This window comes from Anser brachyrhynchus (genome assembly GCF_964034855.1).
Source record: "Anser brachyrhynchus genome assembly, chromosome: 3".
In the NCBI taxonomy this organism is placed as follows: Eukaryota; Metazoa; Chordata; class Aves; order Anseriformes; family Anatidae; genus Anser; species Anser brachyrhynchus.
Window position 1 is genome coordinate 32,309,858 of NC_137696.1, and position 18,282 is coordinate 32,328,139.

Genomic DNA, 18,282 nt, shown 5'->3' on the forward strand with positions numbered 1-18,282 from the left:
GAGAGTATATTGAAAGGTTTTAGATATCCAGACATAGCTTTAGTTTGTGTGCTTCTGTTTTTCTTGAATACAGCTTTTTCTTAAGTTCATGTACAAACCTGTTGTATGCCATCTGGAGTAGCTAACTGCTTTCTTTGTTTCTTTCTAGGAAATACCAAAATAAAGCAGATGTTGTGTCCTGTACTGTTATCTCAAGGTTTTGCAAGTCATTCTGTTATGTGCTTCTTGGCAGCAGGAATGTAAACTAATTCTCTCAGCACTGAACTAGAACCTTGACAAGGTTGTGATTACAGGTAAGAACTGCCTCTTGGAAATTTATGGGAAGGTATAATCACTTCGGCTGTGTTTTAATTTGCAATTTGTAATTGACTAAGTCTTTAACCATAAATTCGAGAACAGATTGGGTAAAAGGATGTTTTTTCTTCCTTAATTATGTTTGAATTTTGCTTAATCTTGTTTAAAGTAGGGAGGGAGAAAATATAACAAAGTATAGCTTCTCTTTGCTTTAGTACAAAGCACTGTTAATAAATGGAAAAAATTTAATTTTTCAACACCCAAATGCATGCTGACCCAGATTTTGAGGAAGCTGTTTTCTCACACAAAAGATGGTATAGTGTCAGTCAGTCGTGAAGTGTTTTGCCACCATGAGCTGAAATCAGCTTACTGTCTGCATGTGGCTTTTCTTCCCCTCGAGGTTTGTACTTCCTTAAACGAGCTAATAGCAGCAGTACTGCTTAAGTTACCCTTTTTAATCAGTTACAGAAAATCTCTAAATTGTTGTTACAAGTCCACTTCAACTCTTGAATGACCTTTTCAAGGGGAAAGGTTGATGTCTTCTTCCAGGTCAGTGAAAATGTTTTGGCTGCTGGTTTTCTGTCCTAACTTTATCTGACAGGCTGTGAAGTTGTGCTGATAACTCTTGTCCCACTTCTCAATCACTATCTGTTCAACCTGTGTGTGGGGAACTAAAAATCTGTTCTTTTACTCTCTTTTTAGAAAATGATAAATGCTACAAAGCAGTACTAATAAAACACAGAAAACACTACAAATCTGTCACAGAACCTGCATGTTTTGTTTTTCTGAATGATATACTTCTGTTTTTAAACAGGGATTGTGTGTTTCGAAGACTATCCATCAAGTTGCTGTATTGCACATGCTGAATCTGCAGAATTATGATGAAGTTTAAGCCTTTTAGTCTTGATTTCACCCTTTGGTATCTTTGACAGGATGAGTTGCTTGCCTTACAGTTGTTTGCCTTAGGCTGTACTTCTCAAGAGTGGCAGAACCAGAGTCTGGGATGTTGATATCGAGCAGTCTCGTATGTCTTACCCTGAGGTTGGATGATGCATAGGTCAATGACAAGTTTGTGCCAGGAAGGTGGCATCGATTGTTGCTGCTATAATGAAAGAAAGGTTCAAATGTTTTGTTTTCGTGGGTTTTGGTTGGGTTAGTTTTCAGATGTGTTTTTATTTTTTAAATTTTTTTATTGTATAATTTAATGTTTAAATTGCAGTGATGTAACAAGTTGAAAAAAGCACAACTTCTTATAGTGTCATGGACTAATTTTTTGCTGGAATGGACTTCCAGCATTCATCTGGCCCAACCCTTGTGTTTTCCTCCGATTTGTGTGTGTGAATCAACAAGTCACCCCTCAATTAAGTAAATAAAGGGTTTAGTGTTTTACTGTGGTTGTGCAGACCTGCTGCAGAACAATTATTCTGGTCTTTCAGAGCTAGTTGGGAACAATTAATTGATCATGTGAATTAGGCATTAATTTCTGCCTTATTCTCACAAAAATGTGTCTGACTAATTAAATGTTGAAAAAGATGAGAGAAGTTGTTTTAAATGCATAAATTTAGGATAAGGAAGAACTCAATGACATACAGCTTTGTGCTAATGAGTAAAATAAATCCTTCAATTTTCATACCCATTATGTATTGGCTGAATAGTGGCTCGCTCTTCAAAATTTTACATGCTATTTCTTTAGTAAAACCTGGCTGGTGGTAGCTTGAGAAGGTACAAAGTAATTTTAACCCATAAAATAGCTGGTCTTCTATTGAATTTAGGGGAAGAAAGAAGATTCTACGTAGAAGTAACTATAAACTTTATTTAGGGAAGGATCATTTTTATACTAAGTCAATGCTTTGTAATATCCAAATGCTACACATGTACCTCTGTTTTTACGAGTGCAGTTAAGAAGGGAGAACGTGCTTATTGGCCACAGGAAGTATGAGCTGATAGAGGTGAGCAAAAGGAATTTCAGTTAATATTGTGGCATGTAGATATTCATAGTGAATTTACTGTAGTATGGTCAGTAGGAAAAAAAAACAAGCACAGTGCAGTCCACGGGGTGGTATAATAAAGCCACGCCTTGTTGTAGAGGTCGAGGTAAGGACGAAATCTGACTTCAGAGCTGATGAGCTTGACTTGATAATATCTGAACCAAGCAGACCCGTTTCACTTAGGTGCCTGTGCACCAAACTCTTACTTCAAGATGGCACAACGAAGCGAATACTGGTTTGCAGAGAGGTAGCTTGGCTTTTAGACACTTGAGCCTTCACTGTTCCCCTGGAGGTGTAGAAACAACAGTATGTTTGTTTTGCACTGCCTGGACCTGATGTTGTACTAGGTGAACCAGCCTGGGTATTTGTGTCTTACATGTCACTTTTCATATGGTTAATCTCTAACTCAAATAACACCGGCGTTTCCTAGATGGGGATTAAGTTTCCCAGACTTCATAATGTTTGAAGGAAATCTTGATAAAGAAAATCTGAACTTGTTACCTAGAAAACTAAGATGAGTGACATTAAATGAAGAAATTTAATACTCTAGAGTACTTCTTTACTGAGAATGACATCTCATCTGCATTCCTTTTCTTTGGTAAGTCCCTAGTTGAGATGCCAATACGGACTGAGGGCTGCTAGGCGTCAGAAGCCACACAAGCAATCACAGAATTATGCGTAGCTAACTAGGGGGAACACTGCATACTTCAAGTTTGCATCTGACCACAAAACTTTGTGAATTTGACCTCTGCAGTTTATGTAAGGGTGATGCTGCATGTACTGATAAAGGCTTGGTGACTGTAAAATATGTCAACGTGAGCACTGATGATGGCTTTGTACTATTTGCTGTGATTGCGAAGGTAGGTTCAGAGTCCACTTTCAAGTTTCCTGTTTCAAGACACCCACTCATCTTGGGTGTCTGAGATACGATCTCTCACTTTGCACCTACCAAACTGCATTCCAGAAAAATAAGCCACAGCATAAAAGCGTGGAACTTATCCATAAGAGACAGGCAGTTGTCACATAAACCAGTCTTGAAGATCTGCAGTTATGTGGCTTCATTCATGTTTTAATAGGGTGCAAGAAAGCAGAATATGAAATGAACTTCTGAAAAGGCAAACTTTGACATATTTGTCACTTTGTGTGGTGTATTCACTTGATATGCTATGAGTGCGTATTTGATAGCTCCTTAAGCTGCTCGCACAGTTTTTTTGTGTAGCTTTATTCTATACCAGTCTTTAAACTTAGTTTTTCAATAGTTACAAAACTGAATGGGGTAGAGCATAATCTAAATTAGTTTTGAGTTAACAAGTGCTATCAAAGTGATTTCTAGAGCTAGTCACCTTTTCTTACCCTGTGACTTGATGACAAAGTGAAATCAAGGGGCAAATTAAGGTTTGTGTGTGGTTTTTTTAGCTTTACACTTCAAGTTCATTTTATTTCAAATCTCGGAAAACGGTTTCTTGGTCTCTTAGTGCTTGATTTGGGATTGAGGGAATTCAGTCACCTTCTGCCCTTAACTCTATTGTGATATTTTGTTAGTAGCTTAAGTACACGCACCCAGCTCCTAGCACTAAATGTACCCAAAAGCTTAAAGCACAGTGCTTCCGTGTGTATTTCTAATTACTTAAATGCATTGTCTGCCTCACAGTAACTTCAGAATCTCAAATTTTTTGATGTATCAAGCCATTTAAAATTTATCTGCCACTTGGATCACAAGCATATGTATGTTTCTGGTGTTAACAATCTAGCTAAAAAGGTTATGGGTCTTAAACTAGCTCCTGGTGCTTCTTTTTACGTACTCCCACAGTCTTCCCTGGAGGAGGTTACTGCTGTCTTGGATCTGCTGGCCTCTAAATCCAGTACAGTCAGAGTCACAAAGTTCTGAAATACTAAAGCCAATTTTGCACCTCTTCAGTGAGACAATTTGAAGAGCAGCAGCAAAAACATCTCAGCCAGCAGTTCTGAAAGAGAAGAAATTGCTGGCACAAGGTAGTGGTGAATAGCTGAGGCATAGCAAATTCTGTTTTCAGGAATCGCTATAGACATTGAAAACGGATATAAATCCACGGCGTTAAAGACCGCCCATGATTGTTTTGTATCTCCAGACCAGCTTAAAGTAGCTGAAGCATATTCTGAAATCTTGCCTCCTTTTTTACTTGCTGGTTTAAAAGTAGTGCAATGTGGGTTTTCTTGTGTTTTTTTTTGTTCCAGCCTCCTCCACCCCATAACAAAGATGCATAAATTCATTTTGGAGTTCCAGCTGCTGTAGCTCCTAGGCATGTATCCTGTGTGGCATTGGGGGCTAGCTGGCAACATTTTGAACTTTCTGGTATAAAAGCTTATTGGACTTCGGGCAGGAAAAGTTTTGGGTAGTAAGACCTATATTAGAGGTTTATCTTCATACTCAATTTCTTCGTATCAGTACTAAGTGAATCTTTGGTCACTCTATCACTGGGACCATTTCTGATGTTGACTCCCAACCTGCTCCTTGCACACAGGTTATTTAAAAACAAATAAAACAACTCAAAACAAACGAAGCCCATAGTACATGGGCATAAATAGTGATCAATTACTGGCTTTCTTCGCATTTCATTTTTAAGTGAACGTTAAATATTAAGTTCTCATTCTGAAATTCCAATAACTGCTGTTCAGGCCTGCCAGTACTTCGTGCCTGTGCTGTAGTAACTGAAGTTACGGTAGCTGCTCCAGCCAAACTTCAAGTAGAGCTATTGCTCAAAATTTCAGTAACTATTTGCCTAATGTAAATTTATGTAGTGCCAGTATTTTTTTTAAGGTCAGTAAGTCAAAAGGGATCCCAAGTTTTCTGGGATCAAAAATAGAAATCTTTAAAGACTTCACTCATTAAATGAACTTGTATTTACCTACTTAGTATAATCTTGTATTTACTTGAATATTCTGTCATGCTGTATTTCTCATGTAAATCGAGAGATACTCTGAACCTTTACAAATGGCAAAACAATCTACAGGATGCATGTGTGCATTTGTACAGACACATCTCATGTATACAGTGTATCTCTCACACTAGACAGGAGCTTTTTTAAAAAGGGTAGTTTAAATCTTTTTAGTTAAACCAGAAAAACTGCTTCTTCCTGCACTTCCACTAAGCTTTGAAGTTGTCATAGGTATTGTGATCTGTCACTTGCACTTTTAATATCTAGTGCAGCATTTATTTCTGTGGAAGCATCCTTTTTTTACAGAAGGAGCACATGGATATTGTAACAGGAGACTCTGGCACTATTTCTTTTCTACAGCACTGACTTATTAAAAATGGCTGGCCTGTTGAGTGAACCCTTCTGAGGAAGAGACATTTTGCAGCATACTCTTATGACCTTAGCCCAAAAGATCAATGTTTAACCCGTTCTCCTTATATGAAAAGACCTGTTATTGTCTTTGGGACTGTTGGCCATCAAAGTAGTAGTTTTTCTTGGAACTCTGAAGTGATCTGGAAATTATTTTATGTTATCTACAAAAACATGGGTATAGACTGTATTATTTAACCATGTTTTTGTATGCCTTCATGGCTACTAGCAAGTAAGTGTTATTTCTGCCAATTTAATCTATGTGGGAAGAAGCATGCTTTTTCTTTAAAGTAGCTTCCTATTCCCCTTCTATGATAGAGTGGAAAATAAACTCATCGTGGATATTCTGGAGCTGAGCAAGAACTCTTTACCATTTTATGGGTATATCTTGGAGAAAATCAGAGGGTGTGGTTGTTTTTCTCTTAAACAGAGAAATTCACACTTGTTCACAGACCTGATATTTAGGACTGTTTATTTCAGAGCTGATACAATGCAAATATACGTATTCATTGTGTAGCTGTGGGGAAATGGAGATGGACCACAAATTTTTCAGTGTCAGAAGGTGTGGTTTTTGGCTTTATGCTTTCTATTTCCATACCTCAAAAGCATAGATGACTTTGGTTTCCTAGGGTTGAACTATTGGTTGCCTTACCTGTATGTAAGATAAGGACCTCATGTAAAATTTGCATCAGGTAGGAAACGTTAGGGAAGAATACACATTTGGACTTTAGAATAGTATGTCTTGGGTTAGTTTTTTTTCCTGGGAAAGGGACGTCAGCAGGTTAGAGACCTGCAGCATCAAACTTGATTGTAAATGACTTAACGATTGGTTAATGATTGGTTTTAAAGTAGAGATGAAGAGTGTACAGTAGTGTTAGAGTTAGTGCTCTAGCAGCATGTTGCTGAGATTCCTCTGAAGGCCTTACAAAAGCTACCGTTAGTCATTATTGGTACTTAGCAGGTGATTTTTTTTTTTCCTTTCTGGAGGTGAGAAAACTATTGCAAGAAGGGAAACCTAGGTTTCTGTTCTTGATCTGCAGAATATATGCTGTTTTAAAGAACTTAGTGGCTGTTTCTTCCATGCTCACTAAAATGGTTTGAATTTTTCAGCTAATCTTCAAGACAGCTGCTGCTTTGTATAGTATACATAACATACACAGCGATAGAAAGATTTCTTCTATGTATTTGGTGTTTTCTTTAGGACTAGCCATAAGCTGATACCTAAACTTACTGTTTACTTACTGATTGTAAGTCTGTCTCTACATCCTTTATTAAATATTTGTAATATTCTAAATATCTTATTTAATATTAAAAATATAATTGCAAATAGGACAATCTTTCAAATTTTTACTCATTCTGAGCTGTAAGAACTCATTCACCTGTTTCATAAGTAGCTTCTGAAGCTAAGATGTGGAACCCATGGTTTTGACTTTAGTATACAGTATAAATGCGTATGTATAAAACAGTCAATAGTCAGGTCATAGGCTTCTGTAGTTAGATGAGTTTTGGATCTTCTTTACACAGTTGTATGATTCCTTACTTCATTCTCTACTATCCCAGATAGTAAGAGACATGTCGATAGTGACTGCAGAGAGAAAGAGTACAGATAACAGGGCTTCTTGTTCGTGAAATTCTTTGGATAATATCATAACATTGAATGGACTGGGAAGGTGGGGGGAATTAGGGGAAGTTGGGGATGGAGAGGAGGTGCTTGAACGGGCTTAATGACTTGACTTTGCTGAAAGTATGGGAAGTCTTCTGAGAAAGTTGGTTGCTGGTCTGAAGTCATTCTTGCTTTTTCTATAAGATGTGCCAGTTAATTATCAGTTCAAATGAATGGTACTCTTGGTTTTGCTTTGCAAAGTCTAGTTTGAGGACTGTTTTCACGTTTATATAGAGTAAAAACAAATTGGCAGCAACTTTGTAGTGTGTTCTTGTGACTTGAGTTTACTGTAGATGCTGCAGCTGGAGATGTGTATCTTGTACATGGAATGCTCGTTTTGGAGCACGTACAGGGCTTAGGATATATTTCTTTAGTGTCACACAATAGTTGTTTTTTAACAGCAGCTTAAGGCAATTCACTAAGTACAAGACTTGTGTTACAATAGCGGACTTCTTGATAGCAGAAGATTGGTACAGAGAGATAATCAACTAGTCTGCAATTATAGAGTTCCCTAATAGATGTGAATGATCAAAAATCATGGTAGTAGCTCAGAGCCGAGCTAGAGGTGGGTATTTGCACGGTGTTAGAATTTACTCTGTACATGCAAAACCTCAATTTCCTTTAGCAGCTGATTGCTAAAGAAATCTTTTTCTCTAGCAGATGTGTCTAAACTTGGAATCCAATTGATGATGTTTTATCCTACATCTCTTAAAGGATCTTCAGAAGAGATAACTCCAAGGCTTGTAATTAGAATATAACATGGTACTTGAACATAAGAGCCATCTGAATTCTGGTGCTTCTCAGTTGATGTGATTTAGCCAAGTGCTAAAGTACTCTTTTTTTTTTTAATAAAAAAATACCAGAACCGTGTTCATCCTTCGGCAGTGTTAGTAGCACTTGAGTTAAAGACCATTAAACATGAATTAAGGAAGTAAATTATACTAAAAAGTAAAGCAGATAGGGAGTTGATGCAATATTTGGAGAAGTGTCTAAATTTACATTAAGAGTGAGAAATATAGTTCAAAACAAGTATAGCTGGTGAGTAAAGTCTTGGTCTGTGGAATAATGGGGATCCCCAGCCCTTCATGGAGGCCACTGGAGCAGAGTGTGAAGTTTGCATTATCTGGTTGAAAGTTCTGAAATTACCCTGGCAGGGTGGGGTGAGGAATCTAGCCATAAGCTTTTCCTCTTGCAGTGTACTATTTCCTTTTCATCTCTCCTGTTAGAGTAAGCTATGGATGATGAAAATATTTTTAGTGGAGGGGAATGAAAGAAGAAATGAATCATTAAACTTTCATTCTGACGTGGTAACAAACTCTTAAAGCAGTTTATCGTGATTCCACAGGTTTGGTGGGTGCTAGTGTGTGGAAGCTCTAGTGACTGACTTGCTCGCAATCAGTCAAGGCTCTCAGATTTTTGCTGGTTGAAAGTTGCTATTGTTTTTACAGCCAGTCGCTAAGGGTTTCATGGGGTAGTCATTGTTAGCATGATAAGGAGTTTTCTGAGTTTTTGGAAAAAAAAAAAAAAAGTACTGCAGGGTCTCTGGGTTAAAGAAAATATTCCTTGCTGACTTTGTAAAGTGCAAGGTGTTTTTTCAGGCCTGCATAGGATGACCTATTCTCGTATAGGAGGGGAAGTTGGAAGTCCTCTGAAGCTTCAGTGTAGGTTACTTTTATCTGCAAGCTTAATCTCTGAGGATGCTTCTCACATATTCTGAAGCAGATCTTCTCCAAATGTTGAGGAACTAACTTTCTGTGGAATATTTTCTTCCCTTAGAGAGCTCATATCTGTTTTAACTGGATATGTTTTAAAATCAAGATCAGTGCATCTATGAACTTAAAACCACGTGAATGTCTTTTAGGGATGGTAAAAATTGAAATGTATTACAAAGGAGTAAGTAATATAGTAAGAGAATCCTGTAAAAAGTTTTCTTGGGTCAAAGTGGGAAATGACTTACTGCTTCTTTGGAAGTGCTGTAATCATACTTTCCTTTCGTAAGTAGTCTACATTTCTCTATTGTCAATTTTGCCATGCTTACAAGAGATTAGAGAAGTGGCACAGTACATGCAAAGCTAGCAAGTCGGTACTTTTTAATAAAGTATTAGCTTTTCTTCATGCCCTAGTGAAAAATGGAAGGAGAATAGGAGTAATATGGATGCTATTTTTCCAGAAGAGAATGACAAAATTGGGCTACAGCGGTATGTGAAGTACTCTACCTTCATATGGAGAGCCTTCTTGCACATTTTGTCTTAAAGACAAAAACAAACAAAAAAACCCTGTGCACACAAAATAGAAGCCATACTGCCTGAAAGGCAGACAAGGGCCTGTAAGTTCCAATTTCATTAATATCATTTGTTAATTATCCCTCCCTCCACCTTACAGCTGATTTTTGCACATGTGCATGCTTTGTAGTATGTTTTCTTAAGAAGAAAGGGAAGGGAGAACAAAACTGACATTGCTGAGTGAACTTAGATAGAATGGTGGATTTATAACTAAGATTCTTCTTCTCTGTTTTCCAGATTTGATATTGCATAAACATGGGTGCATTTTTGGATAAACCAAAAACTGAAAAACATAATGCTCATGGTGCAGGGAATGGCTTGCGTTACGGCCTCAGCAGTATGCAGGGATGGAGAGTGGAAATGGAAGATGCTCACACAGCTGTTGTAGGTATTCCTCACGGCTTAGAGGACTGGTCCTTTTTTGCTGTCTATGATGGTCACGCAGGATCTCGTGTTGCAAATTATTGCTCCACACACTTACTAGAACACATCACTAACAATGAAGACTTTAGGGCGGCAGAAAAACCTGGATCTGCTCTTGAACCTTCAGTGGAAAATGTCAAGAGTGGAATCAGAACTGGCTTTTTGAAAATTGATGAGTATATGCGCAATTTCTCAGACCTCAGAAATGGGATGGACAGAAGTGGCTCAACAGCAGTGGGAGTTATGATTTCACCTGAGCATGTATACTTTATCAATTGTGGTGATTCACGTGCTGTTCTCTATAGGAATGGACAAGTCTGTTTTTCAACACAGGATCACAAACCTTGCAACCCAAGGGAGAAAGAGCGAATCCAGAATGCAGGAGGCAGTGTAATGATTCAGCGCGTTAATGGTTCATTGGCAGTTTCTCGAGCTCTGGGGGACTATGACTACAAATGTGTTGACGGTAAAGGCCCTACAGAACAACTTGTTTCTCCAGAGCCAGAGGTTTGTGAAATTTTAAGGGCAGAAGAAGATGAGTTTATCATCTTGGCTTGTGATGGAATCTGGGATGTAATGAGCAACGAAGAGCTCTGTGAATTTGTTAAGTCTAGACTTGAAGTATCAGATGACCTGGAAAAAGTGTGCAATTGGGTAGTGGACACTTGTTTACATAAGGTATGTAACTGTTTTCTCCAAGCAGATGTTCTAAATCTATCTTCTGTTTAGATGGGTACAGTGTTAACAGCAGTTTCTGGCCTAATCTTTCCGTTCTCCCTACTCCTACCCTCAAACTTCTGTACCCATTTGACTGTCTTTGCTGAAGAGTGTACAGCCTCATCCTTTGTGCTTGGAGAGGTGATGGCAGTTGCAAAAATAAAAGTTTAGTGTGATGTTTGCATATAGTTCCTGCTCTAAATTTTGTTTCCGACTTTTAAAGTGAATGTTTTCTAAAAACATAATTTAAAAAAGAAATAAGTACGTTCTGTGCAAAGTTTGTATTTTTTGCTCTTTTGAGTTGGGTGGTGTTGCTCTCCTTTGCATAATATCTGTGCTTGTACTGCTATCTCCTCATCAGGGTATGTTTTGTCTATCATCTGAAGTGGTGTCCTCAGCTAATTGTTGTAGCTCAGATGAAGAAGCACTGCTTTTGCATCTGAGCTTGCTTGCACTCCTCAAATTTAAAGTTCATTAGGAGATATTGCAGGTTGGTCTGCAAAGATTTCACAGGTTTGTCATTTCCAGCATTCACTCAAAAGTGTAACTCCTACTAATGCAAATAAAGTTCATTGATGAAGCCATAGACCAAACATGCCGTTTTGAGGAAGGTTTAAAACTTAGAAATTAGAATTAAGCAGTAAAGGGTAAGTAACTTTTTTGGAAATATGGTTGTATTCCAGCATATGTCAAATGTTGTAAGATTGGTTTAAATGCCCGGGCTTTTCTGAGCAAGCACTCGATCAGCTTCATTAATGACTTGTCACTCCAGTATACTTTCAGTAAAGCAGTAGACATAACCTCATGTTTTTAGCCTCATTTTAACCTCAATTTTCTAAAGATCCTGGATCTGAGCAGTTTGTGGCAAGATTAGAAGGTCTTCAGGATGTGAAGTATTATCTATTGTAAAATACTAAGTGTATCCATATGCTTGATATAAAAAGGAATTTGGACCAAGTCCTGCATAGGGACTTCGGGACAAGTCCTGCATTCTGAAGGAATTTATTCTGATGTTGGATTGCTACCTAATTTCCTTTGAAGAATGAGTTGTTTTGGTAAATGATAGGAACTACCCAGTGGGTTGGGGTTATAGAGAAACAATATGCAGTGAAAAATGGCACACAGATTTCTGGTTTAGTTTGGATAAGGAGCTATTTACATAACGTTTGTTAAAGATTTCAAACTTAGACCAGGAATAGAGAACTTGACAGAAAGTGCAAGAATAGAGAACTTGACAAAAAAAAAATCTTGATTTTAAACCAGGAGTTCAAATTACAGTTTTTCTGGATCTCCTTGTTTTTAAATTTGAATTGTAATTTTTAAATTTGGCTATGGATTGTAATTTTGAAAGGTGAGGAGGAAAGTGGTATTGGAGCTTACTTGTGAACAATTGGCATTAAAATTATTGTCTGCAAAAGCCATTAGCTGATACTGCTGAGCACGAGATAGTCTGTAATGTCAGTTTGGCCATACTAAATGAATTCTTATTTTGTAATTTACCTGTTTTCCTCAAGGTGCATGACGTATAACGTGTACTTCCTGTTAAACAGCCATAGTGAATGTTTTCAAACTTACACATTTATAGTTGAAACTAGCTATTCTGGTAGTTTAGAATATTCAGCATTTCATTTTGCAACATGAATATATATTTTTTTTTCATTTCCTTAAGGTTAACATTAAATGACAGTCTAATTTCTGGCCCGTTTCCTTAAATGTTGTTTTAAATGGTTATTTTATGTAGAAATGTTATTTTTAAGCAGTTGGCACATAAAGTGCATTGAATAATTTCAGCTTAGACTAAGAATATAAAATCAGTGAAAATCAATTTAAACGAGTAGTTTAGTTGAGAAAGAGAGGTTGTTATTAACCAAAGACTTCCACTGCAAGGCTTCTTTTTCCCAGGTAAGTCTAGGATACAATACTCTAAGTAAAAATACCACTGGTAACAAGAATAAAAAAAGGAAAGATGAAATCTAAAGAGCCTAACTCTTCTTTTTCTTTGTCGCATAGGGGAGTCGTGATAACATGAGTATTGTACTAGTTTGTTTTTCAAATGCTCCTAAGGTCTCAGATGAGGCAGTGAAAAAAGATGCAGAGTTGGATAAGCACTTGGAATCACGGGTTGAAGGTAAGAAATCCATTTTCTTCATTAAAAATGCTGTCATAATGTTATTGAGCATGAAACCAAAACCAACAAAAGCCATCATGACTTTATGATGAGGAAAAATGTTATAAACCATATATCACACGCATTTTCTTAATAAAACCTTACATCTTTGCATTTTGTTTTGTGAAGACAGAAGTAACCACTGACCTTACAGAGGCTTACATCAGCTAATTAAATAGTGATATTGTTAATGTTTTGGTTACAAAGCGATACTTGTGTTACATGCTCCATTTCTTTTGAGGAAGCTTGACTAAAAGAAGAGCCTTTATCAGTTTTTCTTGAAGGGACTCCTAATTATCAAGGTTGTTTAACTGCTTTTGTTTAATACAGTTGTGAGTTTGTTTTAAAATGTCAGTTTGAAAAATAACTTGTGAAAACTTTTACAGAGTGTAACTGATCAAAATATATCTGAATGCAAGAGCCTTAAATCATCCTTTTGGTTCTGAATGCTTACCAAGTGTATGTGTGCATGAACAAAAGTTGCAATAAAAGCAATTCTAGATGTTTCTTGTAGAGGACTGAACTTAATTACTAACCAATTTCATTTATTCACTGATTTTATAGTTCTTTTTATTCCTCCAAAGGATTGAATACAACGTTTTCAGAGACAGTTAAAAGAACAGTTAAGCGAGAATGAAAGGCTAGCCCTTGTATGTTTATTCCTTTTCTGCCACGTTCTTAATGTCAGAAAAAGTGACTTTCAAACTGTTGCTTCTGTTTTTTATTATCACCGGGTAAGGTTGTTCTAAGGTCTGACAAAACACCTGTATGTAGTGGCTTCTGCGTCTCTTTAATCTTGTTGATTACTTTAGTGATCCAGGTATAGCTCAGTTTGGTAGAACTGACTGAAGTTCGTTGTTGATACTGAAAGTTTGCCTGTTTGTAGTATTGATCATATGTTGGCATAGGCTTTTGCAGAATCAACCCAAGCATGAAAAGAACTATTCCTGGAACAGTTTGTCTTGATGTTACATATGTGGCTGCGATACTACTGTGAAAGAGCTTCATTAGAGAGAAACAGTGTTCAGAGGTTTTGAAAACCTTGTTGTTATCGTTAACTTCTGTTATCTAATCAGAAGAGCACTGAAGAACTGTCATGCGTTTACGTATGATGCAGCTTATTGATTTATCTGCTGGATCTATCACAGCAGCAGTGTTCAGGGGAAGGAGGTGGTTTATTGAAGAGCACACTGGCTGAGAAAGAACATTGAAGTAGTTTGAACCCTTTATTGACTTGTTTCAGGACAGGACTAGCATATTCTGATGACTATATCCAGGTTTAACAGCGCTTCATAAGGAGGCGGTACCTCTTGTAGACAGACAATGAGTCATGCAGCCACCTTAGATGTATTTGTGCCAGGTGCTGAGACCAGTGTTTCAGTGTTATACTACAGTATTGCTTTCCTGATAGTACTCTTTTCATGTAGAAAAATGCAACATTGGCACCTGCAGGACTGTTCAGTAGTGTTCTGTGGAAGTAATTTTAAATTTAAATGCCAAGATGTCTGGGACTTAGATGTCTTCCTGCTGGTTCCCACCTGCAGTCTTGAGACTGTAGCAAGGTCTCAATGACATAAACCACAGCTATGGACACCAACTGCCTGAGCTTGAGTATTCTTTATTAAATTTTCTCAACATGGATCCTGATGGTATCTATAATCTATAGAGGAAAATACTCATTTTCCTTAAAACTATTTGAGAATTACTAGTATAGGACTTCAGCACTGTCTCATGGGAGATGGATTCCGCTTCTGTTTTTCCTGTTGCTTTTATTTGAAGATCTAAGAGTTCCACTGGCTTTTCAGTATGCTGTAATAGATGTTAAAGGATTGGACCTGCTTTTATTAGAAAGTAGTTCATATCCAAGTAAGTAGGACTAAGTATGAATGAGAAGTAAGCCTGCACTGTAGATCTGAGGAGATCAGGAAACTTCTGAGTGTATGTATTAGAACAAACAAAAAGGAAAAAAAACGCTACAGCTAATCATTCTTAAGCTTTCTTAACACAAATTCAATATAAAATGCAACAGATGACTTAAACATCCATCCTGCCACTGCAACCTAATTGCTGTGGGCAACTGTCAGCTTTGTCCCTTAAGTTTGAGGATTTTTGCTACTAACTTTAATGCTGTAAATGACATTTTCTGGAGATATTTATTTTTTCATCTGTGTGAAATGGTTGCAGTCGTGTTCTTTGTTTAAATGTGTTTTTATTAGTCTAATGTAACCAAATAAGGTATTTAGACTGCTTTTTTTTCCTGTTTGTGTCCCAGTAATCTAGACAGGTGTGTTACATCAGTTACACGGACTTAATCTTTAAAAAAGAAAAAACCTATAAGAAGGCCTCTCACTTATAACACAGACCATGACACAGTTATCTCTGCGTGTGCTGGTGGTGTGTATGGTGTGGTGTCTTCCCCCACTGCCCATCTTGTTTAAATGGGATCTAAACTGACATGGCTTGCATACTTGGCCTTTCTGCTGAGGTTAGGGAGAGCTAATGGTCACTTCACATGCGAGCTCTAGGCACATTTCTCAGAACTTGGCTTACATCCTGGGCTTCCTAGATGACTAGTTAAGATAAATAACTATTATCTTCCTATGTCTGAGGAGAGGACATGAGCTGTTAATAGGCTCTGGGAGAGAGCCAGGAGCAGTTACCTTCGCTGTCTGCAGTTAGGTAGGTGTACACATGGTGGTTGTGAGTTAGTATGCCTAGCTTCTTGGGAGCTTCTCTCTCAATTTGCAAACAGGTGGAAAACAAATAGAACTACAGTGTATTTTATTGCTTTTGCGAATGTTAAAAGCATTAATAGAAAAGCTGTCAAATACTTCCTAGTCAGATTGACTGGATTAACTGAAAACGATGTAGGAAGCATTATTTACTAGTAACAATGCTAGTGTTGTAGCATAACTGAGTTACTGCTCTATCAAAATAACTACTGAGCAAAAATATTTAACCTATATCATCATATTTAACACATTACACACAGCAAAAAAAATGTGGAGAGTTTGCAACCTGCACTGATGCAGTTACATTCCAAGTGTAACTTGAAATGATTGCTAAGCTTAAGATCTCAACAGAAACAAGTTGCTTCAAAGACTGAGTTTCTGTTGCTTCAGCTATTCTTGATTTTTCCTACATGAGTTCCCTGTGTCATTCTGTGTTCAGTGAATTGGCCAGAGTGCAAGACCTTTAAATGTCAAGTATTTAGCAAGGAATGAGTGTTAGCATATTTGAGGAAATTCTATCAAGAACCACAGAAAAGAAAGGGAACAACTCTGAATAATTTGAAGTAATTGCTACTGTCTTCTCTCCAACAATTTTTTCATACTTCATAAATTCTTTGAAATTGACATCTTGACACAGTATCCTTAAAAGAAAGGAAGTTACCAGACTGCAATTTCTACATTACATTTGTGCCTTGAGTACTGCTAGTCAGAATTGATGCAGAGAAACCTGAACAAAACCTTTCAAACAACTGGGGAGAATGATTTAGAAAGGGGGTGGATTCTTAAAAGTGAAAAGGTAGTCTTATTTGCAGGTTTACATAGTGAGTACAAATGCTTTTCATTTTTTTAAAAAAAAGGGGGGGGGATAACAAAGAACGGTCCAAAGTATGAGTAGTAAGGAAAAAAGTGGAAGGTAGGAATGTCATTTTTGAGTTTGTTCAGTGGTATTTGTTTTTCCACGAATGTGCACTGTTCCACGTGGGATATTTTTGTTCTCTTGTGAACCTTAGATTTAAAGCTGACTGGACTATCCCATCAAACCTCTAAGACAACCAGTTTTTCACTGCTCTGTTTAGGCATTTTAAGGTTTGGCTTGGAGAAAAAGGCATTCTTTGAGGCATGCTTTTATTGTTTTTGCTTGTTTTAATATCTGTGCTCAAAAGCAGTTTTAACACTTGCACGTGTTACTTTTCAGTCATTTTTATACATTCCTAGGTAGAATGCCAAGATCCTATGCATTCATATAATAAGCTAGTAGTTGTGTCAGGTCTTCTCAGAGTTAACAAAAAATAAACGAGCAAGAGAAAGTTTTTCCATTAGAATCCTCAAAACTGTATACTAAAACTTTTTGGTAGCTTGGATCTTAATGTCGATGGCCTCTGTGTAACTACATTCCAAAGCTGCAAATTCAAGAGTATTCTGAAATACCTATGAGGCTGTGCTTGATGGCTTGTGACTAAGTTACTTATGACAGTGACTTGCTCTGTTTTGAGTTACTTAATCGGTCAATTTCCAAAGTAATGCAAATGTGTTGGACAGTAAAGTTATGCTAGGTCAGTCTTTTTTCTTACTGCTGCTTTCAAGTGCTACTTTCTGCCCTCTGTTTTCATCTGGTTTGTCTTCTGTTTTTGTTTGTTTGTGTTTTGAGATCCACTGATTGCTAACAGGAAGAGAAAAGTAGGCACAGAAGTCAATGCTCTGACTTCTGGGTGAATCAGACATGGAGATTTAAAAAAGAAAAATAAAAACAATGAACACCTCAAGTCATAAATAGGGGCACTTCTTCAACATAGATTCAGGTAGTTTTAATAGTTGAATGCTCAGTTAATACAGCAAGTTGAATTACATACATTTTATGTATGTAGAATATGTACTTTATATAAAGCTGTTTTGAGGCATTGAAGTTGGACCTGGTAGAGAAAAGTGGAGTCTTTCCGATGTCATAATCTTACAGCTAGAGATCAGAGGAGGTGCTGGAGTGTAAAAAGCAGTTGTAATGTTGTCTGGTTGGGGACTGAAACTTTAGGAAGATTCCGCACTGATATAAAACTGGAATAAATTTTGGTTGGAATTTTCAAAATGCTTATCTCTGAATCAAACTTTTAGTTAAAATTATTTTAGGAGTAAAGTAGACTTGCTTTGTAGTGGACTTTCATGGATTTGCATATATGATAATATCATCAAGTGATTCTTCAAGTGTCTAAATTATATTAGCAATAGAGGTATAAAAGTTTCTGCAGTCATGTTTTGCATATTCAGTTAAAAATAACCCTGCAATTAATTTTTTGAACATCATTGAGGAAGTGAAAACCTTGTAAATGTGTATATTAGGTTTTGAAAACATTTGTTTGCCTTCTCTAGTGATCTTTGTCAAACAAATCAAAGGTATATATGTGTTAGCCAGTGTGTAGTGAGAAGAGGACATTTGCTTTATTCTTGGAGTTTTCTATTAAGGAGCTGATTTAGTTGTGGTTTATTGTTTTGTTTTTTGTTGTGTTTTGTTTTTTTGAAAGGGGTGGGAAAATGTTTTGGTGAAATTACTCATCCTAATAACAAAGAGAATGAGATGGCCAATTTCACCAGAATTCCAGATTGAGCACCCTCTGAAAATGTTCAGAGCTCCCAAGGGTTTATACGGCATAAAGTAGAAGATTCCAGTACCAAGAAATATACAATAATCCTGAGTTGTGACT

General features: G+C 37.0%; 1 protein-coding gene across 12 annotated transcripts in view; it reads left to right on the forward strand.

Moving 5' to 3' along the window:
* The window catches only part of PPM1B (protein phosphatase, Mg2+/Mn2+ dependent 1B), a 58,759-nt gene that overhangs the window by 25,932 nt on the left and 14,545 nt on the right, over positions 1-18,282 (forward strand). For 11 of the 12 annotated variants that reach the window (XM_080587248.1, XM_080587255.1, XM_080587247.1 and 8 more), the window contains 3 exons: positions 149-293; positions 9,788-10,651; positions 12,701-12,818. In XM_080587248.1, coding sequence (XP_080443374.1) covers positions 9,806-10,651; positions 12,701-12,818 — 964 coding nt within the window. In that variant the 5' untranslated portion in view covers positions 149-293; positions 9,788-9,805. Of the gene's footprint in view, positions 1-148; positions 294-756; positions 844-9,787; positions 10,652-12,700; positions 12,819-18,282 lie in introns of all 12 variants that reach the window. The other variant, XM_080587256.1, reaches the window with a different exon arrangement.